The sequence below is a fragment of the Balaenoptera borealis genome (genome assembly GCF_965194805.1).
Source record: "Balaenoptera borealis genome assembly, chromosome: 3".
NCBI classification, from domain to species: domain Eukaryota; kingdom Metazoa; phylum Chordata; class Mammalia; order Artiodactyla; family Balaenopteridae; genus Balaenoptera; species Balaenoptera borealis.
This window is the reverse complement of record NC_138866.1, coordinates 115219522-115243370: the sequence shown is the minus strand read 5'-3', so window position 1 is coordinate 115243370 and position 23849 is coordinate 115219522. Positions and strand designations below refer to the sequence as shown.

At 36.6% G+C, this 23849-nt stretch overlaps 1 protein-coding gene and 1 long non-coding RNA gene across 3 annotated transcripts in view; one reads left to right on the top strand and one right to left on the bottom strand.

Moving 5' to 3' along the window:
- LOC309624842 (IQ domain-containing protein H-like) overlaps positions 1 to 23849 on the bottom strand; it is a 102070-nt gene that overhangs the window by 12771 nt on the left and 65450 nt on the right. The window contains exons 6-7 of the mRNA XM_082383548.1: positions 17494 to 17614; positions 10797 to 10925 (exon numbers count right to left, since the gene is read on the bottom strand). Coding sequence (XP_082239674.1) covers positions 10797 to 10925; positions 17494 to 17614 — 250 coding nt within the window. The remainder of the gene's footprint in view (positions 1 to 10796; positions 10926 to 17493; positions 17615 to 23849) is intronic.
- LOC309624853 overlaps positions 1 to 23849 on the top strand; it is a 57603-nt gene that overhangs the window by 12839 nt on the left and 20915 nt on the right. The window contains exon 2 of one of the 2 annotated variants that reach the window (XR_014242166.1): positions 22620 to 22788. This is a non-coding gene — a long non-coding RNA (uncharacterized lncRNA). Of the gene's footprint in view, positions 1 to 22110; positions 22789 to 23849 lie in introns of those variants that run through there. The other variant, XR_014242165.1, reaches the window with a different exon arrangement.

Below are 23849 nucleotides of genomic sequence, written 5' to 3'. Positions count from 1 at the left end.
TTCTTAATTGTTATGGTTTGGTTTTGTAGGTCCTTTTCTTCTCTTGTGTTTCCCACTTAGAGAAGTTCCTTTAGCATTTGTTGTAGAGCTGGTTTGGTGGTGCCGAATTCTCTTAGCTTTTGCCTGTCTGTAAAGCTTTTCATTTCTCTGTCAAATCTGAATGAGATCCTTGCCGGGTAGAGTAATCTTGGTTGTAGGTTCTTCCCTTTCGTCACTTTAAATATGTCATGCCACTCCCTTCTGGCTTGTAGAGTTTCTGCTGAGAAATCAGCTGTTAACCTTATGGGAGTTCCCTTGTATGTTATTTGTCATTTTTCCCTTGTTGCTTTCAATAATTTTTCTTTGTCTTTAATTTTTGCCAATTTGATTACTATGTGTCTCGGCATGTTTCTCCTTGGATTTATCCTGTATGGGCCTCTCTGTGCTTCCTGGACTTGGGTGACTATTTCCTTTCCCATGTTAGGGAATTTTTCTACTATAATCACTTCAAATATTTTCTCAGGTCCTTTCTCTCTCTCTTCTCCTTCTGGGACCCCTATGATGCAAATGTTGTTGCGTTTAATGTTTTCCCAGAGGTCTCTTAGGCTGTCTTCATTTCTTTTCATTCTTTTTTCTTTATTCTCTTCTGCGGCAGTGAATTCCACCATTCTGTCTTCCAGGTCACTTATCCATTCTTCTGCCTCAGTTATTCTGCTATTGATTCCTTCTAGTGTATTTTTCATTTCAGTTATTGTACTGTTCATCTCTGTTTGTTTGTTCTTTAATTCTTCTAGGTGTTTGTTCTTTAATTCTTCTAGGTCTTTGTTAAACATTTCTTGCATATTCTCGATCTTTGCCTCCATTCTTTTTCCGAGGTCCTGGATCATCTTCACTATCATTATTCTGAATTCTTTTTCTGGAAGGCTGCCTATCTCCACTTCATTTAGTTGTTTTTGTGTAGTTTTATCTTGTTCTTTCATCTGGTACATAGCCCTCTGTCTTTTCATCTTGTCTATCTTTCTGTGAATGTGGTTTTTGTTCCACAGGCTGCAGGATTATAGTTCTTCTTGCTTCTGTTGTCTGGTATTCGGCTTTTGGGAAGTCTGAGGTCTTCTGCCAGCGTTCAGTAGGTGTTCTGTAGGAGTTGTTCCACATGTAGATGTATTTTTGATGTATTTGTGGGGAGGAAGGTGATCTCCACATCTTACTCCTCCGCCATTTTGAAGCTCTGTCGGGTTGCTTGTTTTCTTATTATTGAATTATGAGAGTTCTTTATATATTTTGGAGAAAAAATTCTTTATCAAGGATGTGTTTTGAAATATTAGCTCCCAATTTGTAGTTTTTCTTTTCACTATCTTAACACTGCCTTTCAAAGAATAGAAGTTTTAAGTTTTGATTAAGGCTAAGATATTAGTTTTTTTACTCTTGTGGATTATGCTTTTGGTGTGGCATCTAAGAAATCTGCTTAACCCAAGAAAACAAAGATTTCCCTCCTTTGTTTTCTTCTAAAAGTTTTATAGTTTTAGGCTTTACACTGACTTCTATGACACATTTTGAATAAATCTTTGTATATGGTGCAAGGTATGGGTCAAGGTTCTATATATAGCTGTCTTCAATTATTCAAGCATCATTTATTGAAAAGACTGTCCTTTCTCCTTGAATTGCCTTTGCACTTTTGTCAAAAATCAGTGTATATGTGTGAACTCTCTATTCTGTTCCACTGACCTCTGTCTTTATCCTTTTCTGATACCACATTGTCCTGATAATCTAGCTTTATACTAACTCAGATAACATGAATCCTCTGATGTTCTTCTTTTTCAGAATTGTTTTGGTATTGTACCATCTTTACCTTTCCATACAAATTTTAAAGTTGACTTGTTAATTTCTACCAAGAAAAGTCTACTGATCTTGATTTGGATTTCTTTGAATTTGTAGACAATTTTGGGAGAATTAACATCATAACAATATCAAGTCTTCTAACCGGTAAACATGGCTTACCTTTCCATTTATTTAGGTGTTCTTTGAATTTTTTTCATTAGCATTTTGGAGTTTTCAGCATACAGATCTTGTACATATTTTTTAGTTTCATACCTAAGTATTTCATTTTTTGGTGTTATTTTAATGGCATTGTTTTTAAAATTCAATTTCCAATTGTTCCTTTCTAGTATATAGAAATTCAATTAATTTTGCATGTTAACCTTGTATCCTGAAACCATGCTAACCTCCCTTATTCAGTTTAGTGGCTTTGTGTGTGTGTGTGTGTGTATTAGATTCTTTCAGATTTTCCATGTAGTAATCATGCTGTTTACAAAGAGATTATTTTATTTCTTCTCTTTCCATCTGCGTGCCTTTGTTTTTCTTACCTCATTGCATTGGCTAGGACATTCAGTACAATGTTGAATAGATTTGGTGAGAGTGGATAGTCTTATATTATTCCTGATCTTAGGGAGAAAGCAGTTGGTCTTTCACCATTAAGTAAGATTTTAGCTGTAGATATCCTATATCAGGCTGAGGAAGTTCCTTACATTCCTAATTTGCTTAAGGCTTTGAATTCAAATGGATGTTGAATTTTATTTTATTTTTATATATTGTGGTGGTCATATGATTTTTCTTCTTCAGTCTATTGATATGATGACTTACATTGACTTTTTAAAATTATATACCATCTCTTTTGTTTATTTCTTTTTTTTCTTTTATTTAAACATCTTTATTGGAGTCTAATTACTTTATAGTGTTATGTTAGTTTCTGCTGTATAATAAAGTGAATCAGCTATATGTATACATATAGCCCCATATCCCCTCCCTCTTTTGTCTCCCTCCCACCCTCCCTATTTCACGCCTCTAGGTGGTCACAAAGCACGGAGCTGATCTCCCTGTGCTATGCAGCTGCTTCCCACTAACTATCTATTTTACATTTGTTAGTGTATATATGTCCATGTCACTCTCTCACTTCGTCCCACCTTACCCTTCCCCCTCCCTGTGTCCTCAAGTCCATTCTCTATGTCTGTGTCTTTATTCCTGTCCTGCCCCTATGTTCTTCAGAACCTTTTTTTTTTTTTAAATTCCATATATATGTGTTAGCATACAGTATTTGTTTTTCTCTTTCTGAGTTACTTACATTGACTTTTAAGTGTTGAGAAAGTCCTGCATTCCTGGGATAAACCCTACATGGTCATGATGTATTATCCTTGGTTAAGGTAGGGTTTGCCAGTCTTCTCCTCTGTAAATTTTTTATTTTTCCCCTTTCCATACCCTATTATTTGGATATGAGTCATTAAGTCCAGCCCACATTCAAAGGAGGGAGAATTAAGCTCCACCTCCTGGAGGGAGGAATAACTACTTATATTATTTGGAATTCTTCTGTAAGTAAGATTTATCACTTCTCCCCTCCCCTCCCTTCTATTTTAACTTCTCTATGTCTCTGTATTTAAAGTGAGTTTCTTATAGACCACATATAGTTGAATCTTGCTTATTTATCCAATCTGACAATCTGTGTCTTTCAACTGGTGTGTTTAGACCATTCACATTTAATATACAAAGAGTCTTCACTTTGTACCATTCCAATAGGCACAAATTTGGTACCACAGTTTAGTTAAATAATACCAGTCCCCCAACAGCAGGGTTCAAATTTCAGTTACCATGGTATAGTAACTGTCAGTAATGGCATAAAGCACAAACTTTGCTGCTAGATCTTTGTTCCACAAATCATTATGTAAGTGAAAGGTGCATATCATGATCAGTGATTGGCCACTGTGTATCTGCTTTTGGGTTCACACACAGACTGCAAAGAATGTAGTGGTATTGCCTTCTTTTCTCTCAGTGACAAATCCACATGATTTTTTACAAAAATTGATAATTGAAAGATAGAATTGGTTAACAAAGCTGAAAGTGCAGCAAAAAAACTGAAAACTGATAGTGCTGAAAGTGAAATAAAACTTGATTATAAGTAGAATTCTAGAAGAAATAGCTGACTATTGGAATGTTGGTATTGCCACCATTCACAAGACTCTGGTAATGCAGCTAGAGGAACTTTAAGGTTAACTTACTGACAAAAATGAGAAAAGTGGTTGTGATGAAAGGGTGAACATGTTCCAGAGGACGTGATGCCAGAAAAAAAAATTCACATTAAAGAAACCCAGAAGTATTTCATAATATTGAAAGTACAAAGGATAAAATGTTGGAAACTGGGCATATAGTCAGTGTACAAATATACCTATTGATTTAAATTTTATTTGGCTCTCAACATAATTACTGGAATACATTAAACTTTAATACTTAAAGTCAAGTATTCCATAGTCCAAATCTGGCCTGTAGCCTGTTTTTCTATGTTCCTCAAGCTAAGAAAGGATTTTACAATTTTTAAAGGTTGCAAAAACAAAACAAAACAAAATAAAAAGAATATGTACAGAGACTATATGTGGCATGCAGTGCTTATAATATTTTCTATCTGACCCTTTACATAAAAAGTTTGTTCACCCCTGCTTAAAACTGATTCTTACTTTTTAGTGCACTTCTTACTTTTGGTGAAAAATACATTTCCTTCTGTAAAGAGTAAATTAAAAATATGTGTGATATTAAGAAAAAACTGACAAAAAATAAAAGGAAATAGACAAATTTACAATCATAGTTTGAGACTTTAACATACCTCTCTTAGCAATGGATGGAATAAATGGGCAAAAAAAAATTAATAGAGACATAAATTTGAATAACATGATTAAGTTGATTTAATTGAATATATTCATAACACTTAATAAATAAATTCTGCACTTAATAAATGCAGAATATGTGCTCATCTAAGTTGATCATATGCAAAGACCAAGAAGCAAGTCAGATTTCAAATAATTGAAAGCATACATAGTGTGTCCTCTAAACAGTGGAGTTAGGCTGGAAATCAATAACAAAAAGGATACGTAGAAAATACTCAAATTTATATACTTCTAAATATCCCATGGGTTGAAGAAGAAATCGCAATGGAAAATAGAAAATGTTTTCAATTAAATGATAATGAAAATATGACATAACAAACTTAGGGAATTTGGCTGAAGTAGTGCTTTGTGTGAAATTTATAACCTTCTGTTTATATATCAGAAAAAAAAACAGTTGAAATTAATGAGCTAAGGGTGTGTACCAATAAGTTAAGAAAATAGGAAAATTAAACCTTGAAAAAGTAAAAAGAAGGAAGAAATAATAAAGGTAAGAGCAGATACCAATAAAATAGAAAACAAATATCTAGTAGAAAGAATCAGTAAGGTCAAAATTTGGTTCTTTGAAAATAATAATAAAATGGATAAACTCCTAGAGAGACTGATCAAGGAAAAAACAGAAAGGCGTAAATAACCAACATCAGGAATGAAAATGTACATCACCACAGATTTTACAGATGTTACAAAAATAATTAGAGGATATTGTAAACAACCTTATTCCAATAAATTTGAAGGTTTAAATAAAATGGACAAATTTCTTAGACAAAGTTAATTTACTGAACTGAAACAGACAAAAGAGATAATCAAAATAGTCCTATAACTGTTAAAGGAATTAAACCTACAATTATAAACCTACTCCCAAAGAAAACTACAAATTCAAATGGCTTCACTGTCAAATTCTTCCAAACTTATTTCTTTAAGAAAGAAATATTATCAATTTTATCCAGACTCTTCCAGAGAATATAAAAAGAGATAGTACTCGCTCACTGAAGGCAAAACTAACCTGGATACTAAAACCTAAGGAAAACATAGGAAAGGGAAAATTTAGGACTGCCTCACACATGAACAACAATGGTAAATAAAATATTAGCAAATGAAATCTAGCAATACATTAACAAGATGATATATCATAGCTAATTTGGCTTATTCCTCAGATGCATAGGGAATTAATAGGGGTGTCAGAGGAACCAGATAAAACAGATTAAATAAGAACCAGAGTCTTACAACATAATACCCACAATGTCAAAGTTTCTATTGAAAATCACTCACCATACCAAGAACCAGGAAGATCTTAAACTGAGTAAAAAAACAAGGAATAGATACCAGCACTGAGATGACAGAGGTCTTAGAATTTACCTGACCAAAGTTTTAAAGCAGCCATCATAAAAATGTTCCACAAGCAATTACAGAAACACTTGAAACAAATGAAAAAATATAAAAACTCAGCAAAGAAATAGAAAGATTCCACAAAGAAATAGAATATATAAAGAGGAACCAAGTTGAATTTTTTAATTGTGTTAAAATACACATAACAGGGACTTCCCTAGTGGTGCAGTGGTTAAATTCATGCTCCCAATGCAGGGGGCCTGGGTTCCACCCCTGATCAGGGAACCAGATCCCACATGCATGCCGCAACTAAGAGTTTGCATGCCACAACTAAGGAGCCCGCCTGCCGCAACTGAGCCCATGTGCCACAACTAAGGAGCCAGCAAGCTGCAACTAAGGAGCATGCCTGCTGCAACTAAGACCCGGCGCAACCAAATAAATAAATAAATAAAATATTTAAAAAAATACACGTAACAGGGAATTCTCTGGTGGTGCAGTGGTTAGGACTCAGCACTTTCATTGCTGTGGCCTGGGTTCAATCCCTGGTTGGGGAACTAAGATCCCACAAGCTGCATGGTGTGGCAAAAAACAAACAAAGAAACAACAAAAAAAAACCCCACAATACATTTACCATCTTAACCATTTTTAAGTGTATATTTTTTAACAAATTGAAATTTTGGAACAGAAAACTATGGTCATCTAAATACAAATTCAGTGGATGGCTCAAAAACAGAATGTAGGGGGCAGGGGAATCAGTGAGCTAGAACAGTGGTCCCCAACCTTTTTGGCACCAGGGACCAGTTTTGTGGAAGACAATTTTTCCACAGATGGGGTGGGGGGATGCTTCAGGTGGTAATGCGAGTGATGGGGAGCAGCAGACGGAGCTTTGCTTGCTCACTTGCCCGCCGCTCTCCTCCTGCTGTGCGGCCTGGTTCCTAACTGGCCACGGACCGGAAATGGACTCGTACCGGTCCACGGTCCAGGGGTTGGGGACCCCTGAACTAGAAGACAGAAAAATAGAAATTACCCAGTCTGATCAATGGAGAGAAAATAGACTGGGGGAAAAAGAGTAACAGAGCCTCAAGGACCTGTGGGATTGTAGCAAGAGATCTAACATTTGTATCATTGTAGCCCAGAAGGAGAAACGATAGAGGGCAAAGCTGAAAAAAGTACTCAAAGAAATACTGGGTGAAAACTCCCAAAATTTGGCAAAATATATAAACCTACAGCTTCAAGATGAGCCAAACCCAAACAGGATCAAACCAAAGAAATCCACACTAAGACACAGTCAGACTTCTAAAAACTAAAGACAGAGAAAAATCTTGAAAGCAGGAAGAGAAAAACAACACCTTACCTACATGAGGAAAAAATTCAAAAGACAGTTGATTTCTCATCAGAAACCATGGAGAAGAAAAGAAAGTGGCACAGTTTTTTTAAGTGCTGAAAGAAAAGCACTGTCAACCCAGAATCTTATATCTAGTGAAGATATCCTTTAGGAATAAAGGAGAAATCAAGACATTGTAAGATGAAGAAAAATGAAGATAATTTAGGGTCACTAGTATAATGGCTAAGCAATGGCTAAAGAAAATTCTCTAAATTGAAGGGAAATGATAAAAGAAGGAATCTTGGCAGATCAGAAAAGAAGAACATGGTAAAACAAAAATATGGGTAAAAGCAATAGACTTCCTTTTTCCTCTTCAGTTTTCTAAATTATATATGACGTTTGAAACAAAAATTATAACACTGTCTGATGTGGCTCTAAGTGTATGTAGAGGAAATAAGCATGCAACTACCATGAGATCCAGCAATTATGCTCCGGGCATTTATCTTAAAGAAATGAAAACATATGTTCATACAAAAACCTGTACACAAATGTTTATAGCAACTTTATTCATAGTAGCCAAAAACTGGAAACAACACATACATCCTTCAGCTGGTGAATGGTTTAACAACTGTGGTACACTCATACTCTGGATTACTAGTCAGCAGTAAAAAGGTATAAACTACTGATATAAGCAACAACCTGGATAAAATCTCCAGAGAATTATGCTGAGTGAAAAAAAAAAATCCCAAAATGTTACACATTGTATGAGTCCATTTATCTAACATATTTGAAATGATAAAATTATAGAAATGGAGAACAGATTAGTGGTTGCCAGGGTTTAAAGGGCTGCGGGGTGAGAGGGGAGTGGCTGTGGCTATAAAAAGACAACATGAGGAATCCTTGTGGTGAAAATGTTCAGTATCTTGGCTGAATCAATATTTCAGTGGTCATATTGTACTATAGTTTGGCAATATATTATTATTGGGAAAAACTGAGTTAAGAGTACGAAGGAGCTCGTTGTATTATTTCTTACAACTGCATGTGAATCTACAGTTATCTCAAAATCAGAAGTTTAGTTAAAAACAAAGTCACCAGTAGGAGAATGAAATACCAAGCCATAGAATAAAAAAATTATTTGTAATATATATAACTGATAAAAAATTAGTACCCAGAATACATACATAATTCCTATAAATAACTAAGAAAAAGAAAGACAACCCATTAAAAAAAAAAAAGAAATGTTAAAGTTCTAAATCACTTTACAAAGGAAGATATTCAAATGACCAATACACATATCAAAACAACTGCTCAACGTTATGGGTGATCAGGGAAACAGAAATTAAAGCCACAAAGAGCTACCACAACAGAGTCTTCAGGATGGCAAAACAAACAAACAAAAGGAAATATCAAGTGTTGACAAAGATATATATGATCTGGAATGCTCATATATTGCTAGTAGGAAAATAAATCAGTATAAACACCTTGGAAAACTGTTTGGCATTATCTACTAAAACTGAGCATATATTTACCCTGTGACTCAGCAATTCCTCTTTTTGATATGTATCCAACAGCGATGCATATATATTTACATTAAAAGACATGTACAAGAATGTTCATAATGGTATTACTCATAATAGCTCTATGGTATAAACCACTGAAATTCCCATCAGCAGTAGAATGGATACAAAATTGGGGTATGTTCATACATACATTCATATATATTTATCCCTGATGCCTCTCTTTCCCTCATTCCTATCCATCAGCCAGTCCTCATGGCTCCACCTCCAAAACATAACCTGAATTTGTTCACTTCTCCTCATATCCATTGATACCATCCTCCTCAAATCCACCGTCATGTCTCACCTGGTTTACCAATATAGCCTTTTAACTAGTCTTCTTGGTTCTACTCATGCTCCCCTATGATTCATTATCTGTAAAGCAGTCAGAATGGTCTTATTAAAATATAAATCAGATCACCTCATCCTCCTGTTTAAACTTTTCAGTGAGTTCTCATTGTAATTAGGATTAAATCCACTCCTCATCATGGTTTGAAAGGCTGCCATACTGGTTCTGCTATAGTCTAAGGCATTTAAAAAGAAAGATCCTAAGATATACTGAGTGGCTTAAACAAATTAAGAGTTTATTTCTCTCTCACACAAGTGTTGAAAGGAAGATAGTCGCAGGTTGTCAGGGCATCTCTGCCAGACTCAACCTGGAGTTCCATCTTTGGCTCCAAAGTGCTTGCTCGTCACATCTGCATCCCAGCTAGCCAGAGATGAAGAATGAGAAGGGGAAGCCATGCCCAGAAGTTTCCCTTTCCACTTCTGCTTACATCCTCATTGTCTAGAACCTGGGCACATGGCACACCTAACTGAAAGGAAGACTAGAAAATGTTGTCTTTGGCCAAGCTGACATGTGCCCACCCATGACTCTATTACTGTGGAAGTAGGGGAGAATGAACATTGAGGACAACTCATAGTCCTGCTCTACCCTACATCATTTCAGTCTTCTCTACCTCTCCAGCCTTATCTCTTCCCTCTCTCTTGGCCCTCTAGCCACACTAGCCTTCTTGCTCATTCCCTCCTTAGTGCCCCAGGCCATTGTGCCTGTGCTGTCCTACATCTGAAATACTGTTCCCTAGATCTTTACATGACTGGCTCCTTCTCATCATCTGGATCTCAACGTCTTCCAAGACACATTCCCTGACCCTTCCCTCCCAAGCAAAGCAATCACTTCCTTTCATCACTCTCTAGTCCATGTTGTTTTATTTTATTTCTAGCACTTATCCCTAGCTTAAATTCTCATTTACTTACCTGCTAGACTCTAAGCACCATGAGAGTAGAAATGTTGTCTGACTTATTCTCTGTCAGCTACCTTGGATAGCTTCTCCCCAGCTACCTTGGATAAAGCAAGCTACCTTCTCCCCAGCTACCTTGGATAAAGCAAGCATTCAACAAATATTTGTTGAACAGAAGGATTAATTTAGCCAAAACCCCTCATTTTATAACTGGTAAAGCTGAGGCCCAGAGAAAGTAAATGGCTTGCGTGAGGTTCCGCAACTAGTTTATAGATTCCCAGGTCAGTGCTTTTCTCCTATTTCATCCAGCCTCCTCTTTGAAGTCTTCTATTATCTCACCTCTCAGCGATCATTCCTCTGAACACCTATAGTACTAGACTTTAACATCCATTTGGTTTTCAGTCTATAATACTTTGTATTGTTATTTGTTTTTATTATATTTGTCTTATTTTCCCAACCAAGCTGCAAATCCCTTGAAAATACCAACTTTCTAACACATAGAGAACACAGGCCCTGAGTAGGTATTTCACAAAGAGACTAAAGTTACTTTATTCAGTAAAGTGAAACTTAGATTCATTACAAGTTTCCTCCTGTCCTATTATTGAAGATAAAAGATTTTGGTAATTTCTGTGTATCCCCAACTAACATACAGGCAAGACTGTCTTACCGGTAGTCAAAATCTTACGTGCTTCATCAAAACTATGCAGAGGAGCTGCTCTGGGTGTAATGGGTGGATTCTGAAAGGTAATTCTTGCTGTTGGTGGAATCAATCCTTGTTCTATCATACTTAAAATACCTAAAAAGGAAGGTTAGAAGAATATGAGTTTAACTTCAAGCATTTCCACAAAGTCTGAACTCTATAAATTTCACAAGTGTAACTTACTCTATTCATTAGTTTATTTGTGAGACTACATTTAGTGCCTTAATCTTTTGCATGAAAAAATAGCCATAGTACTGTTCATTTAAGCCTAATCTAACCCAAGAAAAAATGGCATTTCTAATAATGGTATTATGAAATAAACTTGTACTATGATAATTTCATTTTAAGGTAGAAATATAATTCCAATGCAAACAGAAACTTCTTTATACTTAATGGCATTTTCAATTATTGATAATATTGGTATTCTTTTTAAATTTCAGAGAAATCAGGTACACAGTCAATAACTAAGGAGATCTTTGGTTCTGAAAGAAAGAAAATCTGTGTGCTTGAAATCATGCTCCTGTTGTTACAATGAGTCATATTTTATTTTATTTTATTTTATTTATTTATTTTTTTTTTAATTTTTATTTACTTATTTATTTATTTATGGCTGTGTTGGGTCTTCGTTTCTGTGCGAGGGCTTTCTCTAGTTGCGGCAAGTGGGGGCCACTCTTCATCGCGGTGCGCGGGCCTCTCATTATCACGGCCTCTCTTGTTGCAGAGCACAGGCTCCAGACGCGTAGGCTCAGTAATTGTGGCTCACGGGCCTAGCTGCTCCACGGCATGTGGGATCTTCCCAGACCAGGGCTCGAACCCGTGTCCCCTGCATTGGCAGGCAGATTCTCAACCACTGCGCCACCAGGGAAGCCCCCATATTTTATTTTTTAAAAAGAGTTATTTTTAGACATGTCGCATATTACCAGATGATGTGAATGCCCAAGTAGGTTGTTTTAGTGTTACTGGGCAACATGGTTAGTATTAATGTGACTAATTTACAATTCCTAGAACTCATACTGTGTCAATATGACTGGTGCCAAGGTTTTTTAAGGACAGGAGACATTGTTTTAAAAAAATGAATAAATCAATGAGTAAATGAATAATTGAGCAAAACCTTCTGTGAGGGGCAAAACTCACATTAAGGTGGATCTATGGTATTGAAGCCAGAAACCCAGAAACTCAGGGAGTACTTGACATAGACCTGTGATAGGGCTTCAGCTTCTTGTTGTTCTCAGCTAATAGGAAGAAAAATAAAGAACCCTGGGTCTCAATGAAATCCAAGTAAAAAACTGTGTCCTAAGCTGGACTAGGTTGAAGAGGTTGGCACACATCCTACGAGGGATAAATATTGTTTTCATTTGCTTTATTATTTCTAAGGAGTATATTATGTCACATTCAGGAAATTAAAGTCTAGGGTTATAGGAATTCAGAAGAATGACCGCTGAGGGATGGGAGAGCTGAAGAAGACTTCACTAAGAACAATGATTCCAAAACAATGATGGTAAATGATTCTAAAACAATGATTCCAAAGAGAAGTCTTCAGTTTACTTACTGCAGGATTATCTGGGGCAAGAATTTATTATTAAAAATGGAGATTCCCAGGCCCCATCCCAGACCTGTCCAAATTTCTGAGGCCCCTGGGAATCTGCATTATGGAAGGCTCCAGGAGATATTTATGTGCATTGAAGTTTGAGAATCACTAGAATTGGGGCCAGTAATCTACATTTTAAATAAGCACTCCAGGTCGATCTTTTGCACTGTTAAAACTTAAGAACTACTGATCCCAAGTACAACTCTTCAAGCCCTTTTCAAAATTAGTACTCCAGGTTTTAATTGTTATAACACCAGAATTTAACTACTTTAAAATATAAAGACTAATTCTTTGTCCTCACAAATATTTTCCACCTATAAATATCATATCCCATGTCCAAGAACTGTGCCTACTTTGCAGATGTGAAAAACAGAGCTGCTTCTAATTCAGTGTATTTTCATTACTAGAATGAGTTTCATTCTCTGAGAATCCCAAAGAATATGAGCATGATTTTAACCCTTGCTTTAGTACTAGTTGAAGCAATTCACTTAATTTTAGACAAACACACGTGTGCATTTACCATTGAAAGGAAAAAGTTATGATTTTGGAATAAGCAAAAGAGATTACTGGTTATCTTTTCATCGAAATGCTGGAAACTGGAGGTTATCTGACCCTATAATCACCTTTGTTTTTGATTAATCTCTTTTACAATTCTGTAGAGATTAAGGTTAGTTTATAGAAAACCGAAAGCAGTGCAAATAATTCTTGTTTATACATATGCAAATAAATTTTGTCACATGGAGGGACAGTACTTTTCCTATCCCCCAAAATTCAGTTCTGCATGCATTTGCAAATTTATTTCCAAATTTTTGATTTGTAAATTTGTCTGCTGTTTGAATTCTTCTTTGAATCAATTGTAACATTTTACTGGTTCCCTCATTTAATTAATGAGTTAAACAGAATCTTTGATGTGTTCATTTTATAGTTGTATAAGAGTCATGGTTTTACTTTAAAAAATATATATCCTTTAACAATTTTGGAGATCCCACCAAGATGAGCAAAAGATTCACCTGAAATTGCCAGAAATGGTACATATGAAAGGGAACCAAGCCAGGCACTTATTTTCTTGGCACCCATAGGTGAATTCAGAGTGACAATAGAACTTTGCTGACTCTTGTTTTTCTAATTTTGATATTACTCCATATTAATGGCTGATAAGTTAGTCCTTGTTGGTGGCTACGACTGAGAATTTGGTGAGTTTTGGGAATGGATCTCACAGAGATCTATTCCCTATCGAGTGAGAGACAGTAGAGAATATGGTTTGTAGACTTCTGTTTGTCTATGTGTGTATTTTGAGCTCAATTCAACTAGGAATTTCATACCCACAAGGAAGGAGACTAACTTTTTGCTATCTGGACCATTACATTTTTGTGTTTCTGTGTTTATTTTTCGTTTGTGGCTGAAATTGTAGGATTGAAGCTGTAAACTCTCTCTGTATCTGTATGTCTATGTATCTGTAATTCAGAAAGGCCTTTATTTCTCATTGTGAATGTAGAATATTTTCCTGTCTCCAGATGGTATTAATAAATTAGATTGTAAAATCTCAAATTAAAGGAGCTGTGTTCTGATTGACTTATAGAGAGAAATGAGCACTTACAGGAATTGAATTTTCCTAAAATTCCCAGAAAATAAAGAAATTGAACTTCTACTACTTTAGATGAGCTCCCTCTCACCTCCCGAATTCAGAAACTCTGACTGAGCCCCCTTACTTTTCATGGCAATATGGGTTATTTGCATAGTTTCAATAAGAATCTTTTCTTCTTTTATTAAGATATAATTGAAAAAACTGCTTATGCAACCAAGAACTTGCCTGGAATTTCATATTTAAGAATGATGTTATTAGTCAGGTATAATAAGTTACATTTAAAGAACTAAGCTTGACTTTATGGAACCAAATGCTTACAAAGCCCTCCCAGAAAAACTGGCCTGATACATGGCTTACAGGATTTCCATCCTTACAGGTGGAAAGGAATGTCATTTCCCAACAGGTCCAAGAACCTTAGGATATTTGGAGCATCTCTAGAGGAGAGGAATGTACCCAAATTTATAGGTTCTGTAGTTGAAATATGGTGGACAGAGTTTCTTGGGCTTGATTTTCTAGCCTCAGTTTAGCAAGTAATAGGGGATTTAAAAACTTCAATCTGAGATTCCTTATGAAAACTTCCAACAGAGTAAACTTAAGATGGCCTATGTGGTGATTAACATTCTTGCTGCATCTATGTAAATTATCAGGCCAAACCTAATGAGACCAGCCTTATTTTGTGAATAATTTTTTTAGATCATTTTGTATCAAAAATGGGGGAAGATTATAGGAAATTTTTTTTTTAATGTTTTAGAATAAGCAAAAGAGATTACTGGATACCTTTTCAATGGAATGCATTCAGGAATTATCTGAACCTAGTCTTTGACTAGGCTATTTTACAACTCTGTAGAGATTAAGGTTAACTTGTGGGGAAAAAACTGATAATAATGCAAATAATTCATATCTATAGACATGAAAAAAAATTCTGTCTGGTGAAGGGACATTCCTTCTTTCCATAGAAATGTCAATTTTCCATCTATTTGCAAATTTATTTCAATATTCCTGATCTACAAAGATACGTTCTTTGGACTCTCCTTTGGACCAGTTGTGACAGCTTACAAATTCTCTCCTTTAACTGATGAATTAAGTAAATAAAATCTTTGACATGTGTTCATTTGTAAGAGAGTCAGGATTTTACCTGTTTTTGAAAATCATCCCTTAACACCTTTGTCTCATTTAATTTTCAAAACTCTCACTTTCCTGTTGACTAGATTAGGAATTAGAAATTCATTCATTGTGTCAGTCATTCAACCAATATTTAAGTGCCTGTTATAATATCCCCACTGAGGAACTATTCTGGAGAGTGGGGATTCAATGGTGAACCAGACAGACCTCATGGAGCCTTTAGTGATGGAGAAGACATTAAATAAATCCACAAATAAATATATAATTACAAATCGTGATCATCTATAAAGGAAAAAGACAGATGCTTGAGGAAATGACTTTTACAGGCAGAGGTAAAAGCACTTGTGAAGGCCTGATGTGAAAAAGTGCTTGGCCTGATAAGGAAGAGAGAGAAGTCCCATGTGACTGGAGCACAGAGAAAGCGGAATGAGATGAGAATGGAAGGGAGGCCACGTCAGGCATGCCTTGTTTACAGAGTTTAGAGTTTATTCTAAGATCAGAGAGCAACTTGCCCACTGTCACACAGAGCCTAAACGGAAAATTTTTATTATGAGACTTATATTCTTAACCATTGTGGAGGGGTTGGGGGAGCTTTCTTCTTTGGATTTAGCAAGATAATTCAAGAAGAAGTAGAGAAGTTTGCCCTGCATTTTCCAAAACTATTCTCTCTTCTGGATGTTGTTCATCTTTCACCACATGCTGGACTTGTGTAGATCTGGGGTGACTTAAATGACAGTTCAGAGCATCAGGACATGTTAAAATCTGGACACTCTATCTACATTTGTGTGGCTTGTGCTTTCCTGGCGCTCATATTACCTTGCACAGTACCAGACATATGGCAAGTACTCAGTAAATATGTGTTGATTAATTGGTTAATTAATTACAAATATTATGGTAGGCCATGTGTTCTCTGGCAGATAATTGAGGGATGAAAATATCATGTTTTTCTGGACCAAGTTGCCATGGCTCTAGATTTACCTTTGTTTTGCAACAATTTTTTATTGTGTCTACCACTAAAGCAAGTATAGATAGATTGACTGATTGATTGATTCATTCATTCATTATTTTATTCATCTTAATTTGACCCAGGAAGAATGTAAATGTTTCTAAAGCAAGAAGTAGAAACTCTGCTGAAGTTTTCCCAGGGAGTAAATATTATGTAAACCACCTAAAAGCATGTGTCACAAAGATTTCTAAACAGCAATGATTTGTAACTAGGAAAGTAATTGTTACAGTTGCAGGAAGTTTAATCAATTAAGAGACTTATAATGATGCGGGGCTGTCTTGAGTTTTGCTGTACCCCACCACTGACTGGGTCAGCAGACAGAGGATACAGGAGCTACAAGATGGGGGACTTTAAATCTTCAGGTACCAGAAGAACCCTGGGGAACCAACTTTAGATCCAAAATACTCCAGACAACAGTTAGAAAGTGAGATAGAAATAATTAAAGATCATCTCACTTGCTCATATTTGAGATACAAAAGGTGATCCACTTAATTCTTTAGGGGGACTTCCCTGGTGGCGCAGTGGATAAGACTCCACACTCCCAATGCAGGGGGCCTGGGTTCGATCCCTGGTCAGGGAACTAGATCCATGTGCATGCTGCAACGAAGAGTTCACATGCCACAACTAAGGAGCCCTGGAGCCGCAACTAAGGAGCCCACCTGCCATAACTAAGACCTGGTGCAACCAAAAAAAAAAAAAAAAAGAATTCTTTAACATGTCAGCCAATTAAGTAGCAGGGAGAAGTAAAGAGGGTTACACTTGAGACACTCAGTCCTTAGTCATTTGCTTACTCTTTCATTTGCTTATTCATTCAACCAACAATTTAGTATCTACAAAATGCTAGATATGGTTCTAAGCACTGGGAATACTGAGATAAAAGATGACATGACCTTTTGCTTAAAAAACAAGAAATCCACTGGTTTCACAAACTCTGGTATTTCGACTAAGTCATTCATAGTTTAAATGCTAATTGCATTAATTTTGGCTTCATATTTTTGCATAATAGTATATTGAAATAAGTTTTCAAATGCTATCAGAAAAGCATCAGAAACTATCTGCTCAGAAGCTTGAAAAATTATAATAATATCACTTAAACACAATAATAATTTTAATGTGTAATAACATCAACATCTAAATCAATAGTAAATCTGTAGAATCATGGATTTTAGAGGTGGGAAGGGACTCTAGTCCAACCTTCTGATTTACAGAGAAGGAAACTCAGGCCACAGTGAGGACTTGACTTTTCTGAAGTCATCTTGGAGAATTAGTGGCTGAATCCAAATTCAAACTCAGGCCCCCAGTCCCACCTCAGTGCTCTTTCCCTATGTTCCTAAACATATAAAATGGTTATTGAATCACTAACCTTTATTGGCATCCACTTGTAAGACTGGCACAGGGGTGAAATAGGGATTCGTGCGATGAGGAGCTGGCAGAACCGTGAGGTTGGATATGGTGGACCCTTTTATTAACTTCTGAGCCTTCACCTAAATGATCAAAAATTTGTTTTCAGCAGACATTTTTGCCTTCAAAATGAACACAGTTTTCTTCTTGTAAACAATAAATAAGATTATGAATAGTTTCATTAAGTTTTAATAAAGTAGCAGTATCAGCTCCAGTTTTATTGCTAATGAGTACCCTGTGCTATTGTCTACTGTAAGGAGTTTGTGTAATTTAAAATAGTTAATTAAATCCAATTAACATGTTGTGATTTCCACTATGCAAAGTCAGAATAGTAGTTAATAAAGGAACTATTAAGATTTTGTTCAGTTTTAATGACTACAATATAAAAGTGCTAAATCTTGACAGGAGGCTTTGAATACAGCAAAGTTTTGTACAGGCAAATTTTCTAGGAAATACATATTAGAGTTTTGAGGATAAAGAAAAACTGGGAGAATGTAAAAAATATATCAGTCAACATTAACAGGTTAAGGATAAACTCTGAGCATACTCTTGCAGATCTTAGAAATGGTTAAAGACATGATGTCTAGATCACTTACAGTAGATATTACTTTTCCTAAAGTCATTACATGCTTTTATTATAGTTATGAAATATGAATTGTTTCTATTAAATGGTTTCTAGATTTCAAAGATTATATGTATTGCAAATAAATCACATTTAATTGTAGAGCCCAAGCACATTATTTTACCTTTATTATAGGAGGTTATGAATTACCTGGGCCCTCTCAGCAAGGAAGATGCAACTGTTTGGTATTTATAGACTGTTTTAAATTTTCCAGTCGTTTCCCAAACATTAATTAATTTGCACAACTTCCAAGGGAACTAGGTAACGGTTTGCTATTTAACTAATAAAGAACCAAGTCAGAAAGCTTAGTAGATTTGTCTCAGGTCATGTAGGGTACTAGATATGCAAAGATTATTCAATTTGAAGATTAATCTGATTCTGCATTAGTGAAACTTGCCATTGGACTCAGTTGTAGTACATCTTATTGTTCATCAAGGTCATGATGACCTCAAGGAAAAAGAAAGGGAAAGTTTCATCAAGACTCTGGGGAGAAAATCACTTTGCAAAATAAATATCTATTGGCTGAGAAATGTCTGTGAACAAAGTTATTTTAGGGCCACACTGCCACGATGCGGTACTTAAGGGCAACTATAAGCAACTACCATCCTATGGACACCAAACCCTTCGGCGATGTTTGGTGAGGACAGTTTAAAATGACTACAAATAGGATTTTTAACAGGAAAGAGCAGACTGTTAATGCAATCGGTTTCCTTCCAGGCGAGTGGGAAGAGGAAAGCTCAGTGCTCTGGGTCTTGCCTTGATGAGAGTGTGTATGCGCATTGTGTGATTGTGGAACTTCTGTCTTGCTGATGCACCTTGGTCTCCTTTCCTCATCCTCCACTCTCCTTTCCCCACCTCACCTCCAGAGAGGAGTAGTTTCCAGGAGCTCCTCCTAACCAGGGAGGCTGAGATAATCACCCAGTGTACTGTGCGCCAGACATGGCACAGGCATAGCCGAGGATACTCAGTATCAAAAATGGAAGGGTCTCCAGTTATCTGATTGATCTCAGGGTCAGGGAGGCAAAGGTAAATTGAAGGAAGAAAGATTCCACTTAAATAAAATTGTCAAGTACTGTGAAGGTGTAAAATATAGTTTTGGCAGTTTCAGGGCTTACAGCATCATTTATCTGGATTTTCTGAAAGCCTTTGACAAAGTACACCTGACAACCTGCTCTTGAAAGCTAAAGTAGCAGGATCTGACATCAAACACAATGTAAAGTGTGACACAAAGATGAGGGTGGAAGGCAGATGATGTTCGGATTCTCTCAGGCAGTCAGCACATTCATAACACTGGCTTCTTTAATTCTTTACATTGCATAAATCTCAACAGTGTAAAAGCCAGACCCAAGGTCTAGGGCTGTGCTGAAAAGGCAGTGAGGTGTGTGTGTGTGTGTGTGTGTGTGTGTGTGTGTGTGTGTAGGGGGCATGGAGGGGTGACATCCCAGCGAGTTTACACTGCTGCATATGCTTGGTTGGAAGAAGGACGGTAACAACCTTCAGCGTTTACTGAGCATTTACTATATAACACTAACTTTAATACAATAAGCATTAAATTTCATGAGCAATGGGAAAATCTAAGAGCTATGAGAGTGCAGAAGAGGTAGTAATTAACTCTGCCTGCTGGTATCGCAGAAGGCTTTGCAATGACTCTCAACCCTAGCTGTATATTAGCATCACTCAGGGAGCTTTTTAAAAATACTGCTGCCTGGGCCCCAACCCTGGGCAATTAAATCAGAATAGCTGTGTTGGGGCCTGGGCCTCGGTATTTTTATAAAGCTCCCTAGGTGATTCTGATGTGCAGCCAAGGTTGAGATGTACTGCAGTCAGTGATACTTAAATTGTGTCTTAAAAGAAGCACTGAATTATATCACATAGAGAAGAGGATGCAATTGTAGGTAGAAAGAATGGTGGCGACGAAGCAAAATAGCATACAAATGCATGAAGATCTCATTGAAGATGAAGGGCTCTGTGTGGCTGGAGTATGTTGTGTGTATCAGGAGGATAAGGTGGGGGATGAGACTGGAAAGGTAGGTTTAGATTAATGCAAATTAAAGAAACCAGCTTTATGAATGTGCTGATTGCCTAACAGAAGTCGAGTATCATCTGCTTCTGGCTTCTTTCTCTTTTTTTAAAAAAATCAATTAATTAATTAATTAATTTTTGGCTGCGTTGGGTCTTCATTGCTGTGCACGGGCTTTCTCTAGTTGTGGCGAGCAGGGGCTACTCTTGGTTGCGGTGCACAGGCTTCTCATTGCGGTGGCTTCTCTTGTTGCAGAGCACGGGCTCTAGGCACGTGGGCTTCAGTAGTTGTGGCTCACAGGCTCAGAGCATAGGCTCAGTAGCTGTGGTGCACGGGCTTATTTGCTCCGCGGCATGTGGGATCTTCCCGGACCGGGGCTCGAACCCATGTCCCCTGCACTGGCAGGCAGATTCTTAACCACTGCACCACCAGGGAAGTCCCCTGGATTCTCTTTTATGTCATGCTTTATATTTTATGCTGAATCATGCTTTTTGGTTTGTATACTACAAATGAAAGAATCATATTCTAAACAGAGCAATATCCCTCATATCTGGTACTTATTACTGTTTCCAAAACTATAATTCAGAACTCTATCACTTTATGCCAAAATCCTCTATAATAGCTTAAAATTTTTTCAATATTTAAAAAATATAGAAAAGCTTAAGGAAGAAAACAGCAATCATATTCCTATCAGCCAGAATTAATCACTGTGAATATCTTGGTATATTTGCTTCCAGTGTTTTCAAATAGAAAAATCATTCTATTTTATTATTCTGGTAATAATGATATATGCTCATTATAAAGATTCCAAATAATGCAGAAAAACACAGAGATGAAAGTTTAAGAAGCCATACCAAATATCATTAGGTGATTCACTATCCCTGACATCTTTGGAGTGATTGATCTATTGTTTTATAAAAGTAGGACTTATATTATATTATTAAACTTAATTTGACATGAATTTAATAGGAAGGGCAAAGGCTGAATTAAATCCAACAAATTGGAACTTCCCTGGCGGTCCAGTGGTTAAGACTTCACCTTCCAATACAGGGGGTGTGGGTCCGATCCCTGGTCGGGAGCTAAGATCCCACATGCCTTGTGGCCAGAAAACCAAAACAGAAGCAATATTGTAACAAATTCAATAAAGACTTTAAAACCACATCAAAAAAAATCTTTAAAAAATAAAATAAACTCAACAAATTATTAAGCCTCAAATAAATATTTCTTTACCACAAGACTCCTGTGAATTAAAAAAGATTCCTCTGCATGGGTGGGCAAATTTTTTCTTAAAGGGCCAGAGAGTAAAAATTTTAGGTTGTCTCGGTCTATTTTTATAGCTGGAAAGTAGCATAAACAATATGGAAACAAATGGGTGAAGCTGTGTTCCAATGAAACTTGACTTACAAAAACAGGTGGTTCACCCTCAGGCAGCGATTTGTGGACCCCTGCTCCATTGTTAAATAAAGGCAATTATGAAAAACATTTAGGTTTTTTTTCACCACATGTTTTTATTTTGGATAACATAACCCAGCTTCAAAAGATGCGAACATTAGAACTTTCTTGCTACTCCCATCTGCTCTTCCTCACCTCCCAATTTTGTATTATATTATTTTTACATTGTCCAGATTTATAATATTCACATTCTGTTTTGAAACCATCATTGCTATGATTGTTTAGTATTAGTTCTACATGTGAATGGATCCAGTGCTCATCAACAGTCCTTCTGTCAGGGCTTTTTTATGCTTGAGTTCTTTATTTTGGTGGATTATTAAATTGCCTGGCTTTGGTTATCAAGCAGTTCTTTCCAACAAGTGTTCATGGGTATTTTACTTCCCTGAGCCTTTATACTTGAATTACACCTGGGGCCATCCTTTCTTAAAACTCTGTAGACTACACCATTGTCTTCCAAAATGAATATAATGAAATTGGATGCCAGCCTGATTTTTTACCCCTTGTAGGTGATTTTTCTTTCTGCCTGGATGTCTGAAGCATTCTCTGTCTTTCAAGTTCAAGTGTTTAACTAGGAAATACCTTTATGTTAAATATTCTAAATCAAAATTTCCTGGGATTCAATGTTTTCTTTCCACCTGCAGATTCAGTTCTTTCTTCACTTCCGGAATGTGCTCTTAAATTACAGCATTAGATACATCTTCTCTTTCATTTGCTGAGTTCTCTCTATGAGGGACATCAAGTGTCCTTAAATGTTGGCTCATCTTTATCTTTCATAGTGTGGTTCCTAACTATTCTTTCTCTCCTGGTTCCTTTTAGAATAGAGCACTGAGTTTTAGCTGAGCACATGGCTATCCAGTTAAAGACCACATTTCCCAGTGTCCCCTGTGGCTAAATGGGGACATGAAGCCAATAAGATGTGGCAGAAGTGATACGTGTAACCTCTGTGGCATCTCCTTAGAGCGCTTGCCCTGGACTATTTTTATCCTTCCTACAGACTGAAACATGGGGGTGTAAAGGAGCCAGCTTCAACCATTGAAATGAGAATGTCCTATAACCACAGGAATGAGAAGGTGATGGAGCATCAAGATAGAAGGAACCATATTTTGGATGACCTCCTGGAGGAGATCCGGCCAGACTTGGACTTCTTACCTGTGGACTCTTTTGTGAGTGAGAAGAAACTAATTTATTTAAGGCATTAGATTTTTGGATTTCTTTGTCACAGCAGCTTAGCTGGTAACAAACTAATATGCATATCTGTTAACTTCTAATTAATTTCCTTTATTTTTTCCTCTGCATTTACTGTGCTTACAGTCTTTTCTCCATGTCAATATTTCAGTATTCAGCAGTATCTGTTCTGTTCTTTCTATTTATAGTTTACTTATTAGTTCCATAAAGTATTTTGGTGTTCAATTTATTTCCTTATGTCTGCAACCTCCCTTTTTATCTCATTCTGCTATTTTATCATCTCATGGTTGAGCTCTAGTTTTACTTAATTTATGCTCCTATCAAGCTGTGCTATAATGTGAAGAAATTGTGAGAAAATTCCTTCTGTTCCTTGAGTTATGTTTTTTCCTAGATTAGGCTTGGTCTTTTGCAGCCCATGATTCTTCCGCCCTCCTCAGCTCTTTTTCTTTTCTTAGCTGTGGGTGAAATACTGACATGTATGTAATAGATCATTAGTGACTGTGTCATTTCTTTTCCCCTTGTACATACTTGGGCAGCGATGTACAGACATTCTACTTGCTCTGATATAGTATCTCCTCCCCCATTGTCTGGTATCAATGTGTTTTCTCTCCCAACATCTGAAAACTGGGTATTCTGGATTTTCTCCACCTTTCTGTGACCTGAGGGCTTAGGTGGGGGAAGCCTCTGTTTTAGGACATACGCGGTTTTTGTTAAAATATGTAGACGCTCCTCCCTCTCCTGAGATTTTGATGAACATATTGTATCAGGGTTTGCTCTACCCAGTTGAGGATGAAACCATCCCTCCCTACCCCCACCCCCAGGGCTTTGGAACATTTTGGTGGAATCCTGAAGTAGTCACTTCTTTCAGGAAGAATCAGACACATTATTTACTTTAATTTCACTTGTTTCTTCCAAGTTCCCTTGTCAGAAGAGAAAAAAGATAAGAATGCCTGCTTGATTGTCTTCTCTCCAAATTTTGTAGTATTTCTGAGAATCCCAATATTTTGAGAATTTACCAGCAGTATTTCTAAGGACTGGG